The 7,052-nt window shown below is 41.9% G+C and overlaps 1 protein-coding gene across 1 annotated transcript; it reads right to left on the bottom strand.

Moving 5' to 3' along the window:
* Positions 1-998: 998 nt before the first annotated feature.
* Positions 999-6,141, bottom strand: LOC123185940 (ent-kaurene oxidase 2-like). The gene is made up of 8 exons (XM_044597745.1): positions 6,009-6,141; positions 4,056-4,216; positions 2,965-3,126; positions 2,702-2,842; positions 2,080-2,334; positions 1,741-1,899; positions 1,457-1,651; positions 999-1,322 (listed from the first exon to the last, which is right to left on the bottom strand). Exons 1-8 carry the CDS (start codon positions 6,139-6,141, stop codon positions 999-1,001), a joined length of 1,530 nt encoding a protein of 509 aa, XP_044453680.1.
* Positions 6,142-7,052: the final 911 nt, after the last annotated feature.

Genomic DNA, 7,052 nt, shown 5'->3' with positions numbered 1-7,052 from the left:
CCCTCAAAGTTCGTATTTTCCTTTGGCAAGTGACTTTGGATCGCCTATCCTCAGCTCTAAACCCACAAAAATGTTATGGTTCGGACCATAGGTGTTGTGCTCTCTATGGCTCCCCGGAGAACTCCAATCATATTATTTTCCAATGTGCTCCAAGGAAATCCCTGTGGAGTTGTGTTTTGGGCAATCTTGGAGCCCAAATTCAATGTTAGATATCCTTGCGCTTCTCAACAATTCTTGCGGCCAACAATGCCGCTTAGGTTGGAGACCGTTTAGTGCTTTAGCTTGGCGCTATGGAATACTCGCAACAAACTAGTCATTGAAGGGACCATCCCATCTCACCCTGCTAATTATATCTTTAAATCGTCTCTAGTTTTTAAGCAATGGCGTCCACTAGGGAAGAAGAATGATTGTGAAGCAGCATCAGGTATCCTTCTCAAGATCAAACATCTTCATGCTATCCACAGGAGCTCCCGAGTCTCACCAAGGCGATTCTTAATGTTCCTGCGCTCATTTCGAGTCGCGATATGTACCTTGTTTCCTTTTTACTATCTGGTTTGCAAGACTTTAACGCTGTGGTTACTTGGCCTCTGTTGGCTTTACTAATTTAAAGCTGGGTGCTTCTTGTGTCTATTTTCTAAAAAAAAGTTATGCCATATATGCATCTCTACCTCTATGTATTAAAAAGTATGTGATTGTCGCTAGCATTGAACACATTGTTCCTTAGTAAAAGATCCCGTTATCTAAAAAATATTGACCGTCGCCGTGTTGAACACATTGCTCTGCAATAATTTGATGTTACGAAAACCAACCAAGCAGCTGTGACCGTGCTACAGTCTTGTTTTTGGTTCCGACTTGAACCCCAAAAGCTCCGGCGCAATAATCACAAGGCAAACAGTGTAAAAATCCGAACAAATTATTGAGGTAAATCATTAAAACATGCACCCATATTATCTTGTTTGGACAACTCCACTGTCAAACAAGCAAACCAGAACTGCCCTTCACTGCCTCCCTCTCCTCGGCGAGAGATACACGTAGAGGGGGTGGAGCTTGTAGCCCATGAGCTGGACGGTGTCCACCTTGTCCTCGTCGCCCTCCTTGAGCGTCCAAACGAACTCCTGCACGAACCTCGCCATGGCGGCACACGAAATGCCCGTCGCCTGCGCGCTCCCGGCACAGACCCTCCTCCCGGCGCCGAATGCAATGGTCTTGTACATGTCCGCGACGTCGAACCTACCGTCGTTCAGGAACCTCTCCGGCCTCCACTCCTCGGGCTCCTCCCACTCTTTCTTGTCCATGTTGCAGGCGTACACATTGACGATCACCTGGCAGGTGGCAACGGCCGAAATATATATATACGCCATTTTAGTGAACAGACAGCACTTCACTTCCGTTATGATGAGAGTAGCATTCAGTCACGTGAGAAAAATATTACTGAAGTGTGGAGTCATATGAGTACCTCTGTTCCGGCTGGGACATCGTAGCCGGCCAGTGTGGTGGTCTCATGGACGAACCTTGGAGGCAGAAGCGAGACAGGAGAATGGCGCCGCAGCGTCTCGTGGAACACGGCATTCAGGTACGGCAACCGAGGAAGATGATCCTCCGTCACCATGTCCTCGCCGCACACCTCCTGGATCTCCCGGTAGAGACGATCCTGCCATGGCGTGCCATGAGAAATCTGGTGTTAAAAATGCATCCCCGAGGGCAACAAGTACTTATTACTAGAAGGGTAGCTCAGCTTGCCTGTTTTTCGGGGTTCTTGGCAAGCTCGTACATAGCCCACTCGGTCGTCACCAAAGTAGTATCTGCACCCTCTATGATTGACTCCCACACCAGCATCGTTACTTGGTCATCTGTCAATGTGTTCTCTGCCAACAAAAAGTCCAGATAGGATGTCTTTGCCTGCATATCACAAATTGATTGCGTTATCATCACTTCATCAATGAACAAACATACGTCTGCTAAAAGCTACTTCCTCTGTACACTAATGTAAGATGTTTTTACAGTTCAAATTAAACTGCAAAAAACGTCTTATATTAGTGTACAGAGGTATTAGTATATATATAGGTAGATTGCTGCCACCTTGCCACGCGCAATTCTTTCCTTCTGCTGATCGATCAACGCTCGCATCACCGTGGTTCGCCTAGATTCTGTGGTAGCAACTGCTGTATCAAAGCTCTTGTTTGGAATCCAGCTGAGGTACGGGAAGAAATCCCTCCAATCAATCTCAGTGACGCACATCATCATGTCAGCCACAATGATCTGGTAGATTTCATCCTTTGATATGTCCCGTCCAAACTCCTTCACATAAACTGAACTCACATCCTCACCTAAACCCTGAAAGTGCAGCATGCATGAACGACGACCCATACCATCCTTACTGTTCAAATTAAGAAAGTGTGGTGCTATCGTGTAGGCAGACTAATTAAATCATGGTGTTTGTAGAGAAACCAAGGTTTTGGATTCCGAAGGATGATTTTTTCTCGTGGGGCACCAAAATACTCGGTTAGCACAGGAACCAAAAATACAGAACAACTTTTGGACGAAATTTAAATCAATTTTTGAATCCTAATATTTTCACCTAGATATTTATACATGTTGAACCACAGTTTAACCAAAATGACCTCCTAGCCTAGTGGTATAACACTCCCTCAACCTCCCCGCCGGTGGAAAGGTCGCAAGTTCAATTCTCTGAGAGACTAACCTGGATCAACGATAAGCGGAATAGCTCCTCCTTGAAAACTTGTCGAAAGTTCCGAGGAGCATGTGGGTCATCAGCCACCAATGTATGAAAGGTGGTTAACATGTTGTCCATCATCATGTTTCTCGTCTCCCGAAATTGTCTCTGCAAGCATCTCATTGTTGAAGCACACCCCGCATTGTTAAATCTTAGCTAACTGAACTTGCAAGTGTATTTGAGAGGTGGTATGATAAATTGTACAATTTTGAAATTGTTTTGACTCATACCTGAGCAGAAGAACCCAACAAACCCGCCATAACAAAGCGCTTCACCATTTTGTGGAAGTCACCATAGTCACATGTAGCAACCATTGTTTTATCACGACTCAACACCGATAATGCTTTAGGTAGCTTTCGAGTAGATATGGATGAGAATTTCGCAACCATTGCCTGCAAAATACGAGTCAATTTTGAGATATTTCTACCATGCTGCTATGTTTTTCTTTTCTACTTTTGCATTGCTTAGTTTTGGCTATATGTATTGCAATGATTGTGTTTTTAAAAGGACGAAAGTTCCTGATGTTGTACATGTTATATCCAAGGATACCGGTTGGATCCGTCAGCGCGAGGAGGACTGAGCATCTATGGATTCTGGGTCAAATCTAGGAGAGATGGTAGCTAGGGTGTATTCAACCGATATGGATGACGGTCCGTTAACATAACTAGTGAAGCAGGAGGCAGCATGTAATATTTTTCTTGCGGTTGTTGTAGGCTTGTAGCCCTGTTTTGGCCTTGGCCTTTTGTATCCCGTGTGAGATGTTAGATGTCAAGGCCTCGCAATAAGAGAAAGCTGTGTGCATCTCTCTATGCATAGGATAGAGTTTTTTACCCTCTTTTTTCTATTAAAAAAAACGAATGTTATCAAGAAAACAATATATGCATGTTCGGTGTTTTAGTGTGTGCTGCCTTTTAGGTAGTTGTTTGAGAAAGGAGGTCAAGTAACAAAGCGGTTGCATCATTTTCATGTGACAATACTTGTCAGAATCCTTATTTGTCTCCAGAATGACAAAATGAGAGAGATCAAAATAACCTTCATATTAGCTGTAAACTTCAAGTACTGGGGTGAAAAGGAACCCTTGTAGCAAAAAAAAAAAATTGTCGTCGAAGTACAAGATATGCTAAGATAATCATGGACTTGGTAATTCATGTTACAAAATTAATGGAGAGATAACTAAAATGCCAAACTGTACAATTACCTAGAATTGCAAAAATGATTTTATGTTTCTACATATATAAGAATACATTATTAATTTCCCCGCAAAAAAAAGAATACATTATTAATTGAATCTAAGAAAGATGAAAATTGAAATTTCAATTACCTCCTTGGCTACTTCAGTTGAGTTGACCACAGCTACAGATGAAGCCCCAGTCCTTATTGTGTATATTGGCCCATAAATATCAGACCATTTTGCAAATGTTTTATGCGGCTTCTTTTCCGTCAGTTGAAGCAGGTTTCCAATTATAGGTAAACTAGGAACGGCTGCATTCAGTTAAATAGAAAAAAAGAGGATTAACATTTTTACTTGATGTAGAATTGGTATTATTCTTTTTGAAGGCAAGGATTGATATTTAAGATAGGGCAGTCTGACAATTAGTCAACATGGATGATAACAGGCTCGATCCATGGAGATCATAACCATGCAACATTTCTTCTTCTTCTTCTTTTCTCACGTATTTTTCATCAATTAATGTTACACGAGGCTATAATCATACAATTATAAAGCATACATAAATGGTTTGAAGTATAAATCTTTGGTAAGTATTCATGAATGATAAGAAGTACTACTTATGTTGATGAACCCTTTAAATCTTCCCAATATGAATGAGTTTGATCTTGAAAATCTTACCATCCTACTGCACATAGTACTACAACTTTGTAGTGTTTTTAAACTTCTAAATGTACATGATTCCTAGGGCTGAGGATTAGCAGTTATTGCTCACAATACAAAGAATGAAAGATGAAATGAAAAGAAGTTATTCTGCGTAAAACGAGTCAAAATTGATTATGAACTAGAAATTTCTTGAGAATTCACTACGATATTATATATTGTATAAGTTGTCCGGGTGCATTTTTGTTGGGGGTTAGGATTAGTAACTATTGTCATATTTAGAGCATTCACATTCCTAGCGCCTATTAGACACAAAGGTGGATACATCAACTCTCTCTCTCTCTCTCTCTCTCTCTCTCTCTCTCTCTTCAACCCAATTCTAAGTTTTTTTTTCTTTGCTATATACCTTATTCACTACCAGCAAGTGTTAAGGACATTAAATTATGGTATGTAACTAGATGATACCATGTGGGTTGATGCAGGAATTGGTTGCTATATATATATGTCAATGATATTTGATTGTATGAAATACCGACTGATATTTGGATTAATACTATGATAATTAAACTGTAAATACATAAGATTTATAGTATTTGACTAATGTATAGTTTTTAAAATAATAATAACTATAACTGGGATAAAAGAATGGAAATAGCTCAGCTTTTCGCAAGCACAGTTGCATGTTAAGGTGGATCTTATTTGTACATGGTTTGAGGTGAAGATGTTCGCATGTATAGAGAAATGCATTATTAGAGATCATCTATTTAGTTATGGAATTAGTGGGGAAAATTAACTATTAATTTAAGTAGTAGCATTATGTGCTAAACTTTACGCTGCTGTTAAGCCTTGAAATAAAGAAAAGTTATTCTGTGTGGGGCCTAAATTGATGTTGGAAACATGAAGTGAAAATTTAGTGAAATTCTTAATGGATTATCCTCGTTCACCATAAATTAGGGCGTGTGATTAGTAGGGCTTGCGCCTGTACGTGTTTTCCCTAGTCACAAAAAGGCTCCAAGAAATTTCACAGCGAAAAAGTAGTGGCTACACCCAAGTTCATTGCACTTACGATAAACAGTAAAATCAAAACAAATAGTAAAAAAGAAAATCTGTTACGCCATAGCATTGATTATGAACAAATATTTTAGGTTGCAAAATTTGGTGACCAAATAACATCAAATGATCTGCATACAGACGACGTAATGCTTGAACAGTGCAGATACGTTCGAGCACAGTTTTACTTTTTGTACAGAACACCTCGGATGTCATTTGGCAACCCAATTTTGCAAGCACCTATTGGAGTCACAAAGTTTTATTATTTGCTATGTTTTCAATCGTGGGAGAAATGTCCTGAGTGTAGAAAAACCACTCTCACACTTCCACAGCGAAAGAAGCAGCGTATTAACAACAATAGAGCACGAAAAGATTCAGTGAGATCATGGCTACCTGGGGGCGTGTTGGCCCGTTCCTTGTTCCCCATCCGGACTCCGGCGACCGCGGCCGCCGCGGCCAGCCCTCCAACGGCGGCAGCCACCGCTCCGCCGCCACCCGCAGGGAGTGCAGCCAGGAGCGCCTCCATCGGTCCGCTGGGGTTAGCCTTGTCTTGCCGTGCTACAAGCCGGTGTGGAGCGGAGGAACTAGAGGCAGTGGCGGTGCACCGTGCACCGGTTCAGTCTTTATATTGAGCTAGCAGATACGGCGTGCACGCTTCAGTGTATGGCATGCAGATGCGTCGAGAGGGGCATCTGATCCCCGAGCTGAACCACTCGATTCCCGTCGTGGCGGACGTGTTCGTCCGCACTTGCACTGAGCGCGTACGGCCGTGGTTGACAAAATCTGGGCCGGCCGCCATGGTCGATCAAAGCCAAGTACCAGGCGACGAGCTCTGTGACGCGCGAAGATCACTGTGTTGCACCGCTCCAAACCAGCACGCAGTGTGTATGTATACTCCAATTGGGCTGCGACGCTACGTTCGTATACCGGTATACGTACGCTGGGTAACTAATATAGAGGTGGCGACATATGTGTGTGCCGAACTTGCGTGCTAACGGACAACCCTCCCAGTCAGTTTAATCTGTAAGTACTCTATCGCTGTACTAATTGAACTCCTAGGTACCTGCGTGTACTTTGAACTCCTAGGTACCCGAGAACCGCCCCTAAAAAAAAGTACCCGAGAACCCAATATGAAAATTAAAGTCAAAATAATACTAGAAAAAGTAATTAAAAATAGAATTTTTGGGTATCAAACGTGGTCGACCATTCTACTCTTGTGTGAAGTTTCATGATGAAATAACATCTTGTTATATAGAAAAACTGTTTGAATGAATTATAGGTCAGACTGTATTTTCTTCACTAAGGATACCACAGGTGCCATTTCTTCACGAAACTGGCTGGTCTTCGATGATTTCAACCAAATATATCGGGCTAGGGACAAGAATAAAGCAAATGTGGATCAAGGTCGCATTGTGCGCTTCCGGAATGCACTCAATG

Source organism: Triticum aestivum, chromosome 2A (assembly GCF_018294505.1).
Source record: "Triticum aestivum cultivar Chinese Spring chromosome 2A, IWGSC CS RefSeq v2.1, whole genome shotgun sequence".
In the NCBI taxonomy this organism is placed as follows: domain Eukaryota; kingdom Viridiplantae; phylum Streptophyta; class Magnoliopsida; order Poales; family Poaceae; genus Triticum; species Triticum aestivum.
This window is presented reverse-complemented; position numbering and strand designations above follow the sequence as displayed.

Excerpts from the sequence above, each read along its gene's own strand:
- LOC123185940 (XM_044597745.1), bottom strand. The coding sequence starts at position 6,141 with ATGGAGGCGCTCCTGGCTGCACTCCCTGCGGGTGGCGGCGGAGCGGTG. Across the intron at positions 4,217-6,008 it reads ACGGGCCAACACGCCCCCAG|CCGTTCCTAGTTTACCTATA; the intron begins GTAGCCATGATC and ends AACTGAATGCAG. Across the intron at positions 3,127-4,055 it reads CAACTGAAGTAGCCAAGGAG|GCAATGGTTGCGAAATTCTC; the intron begins GTAATTGAAATT and ends CGTATTTTGCAG.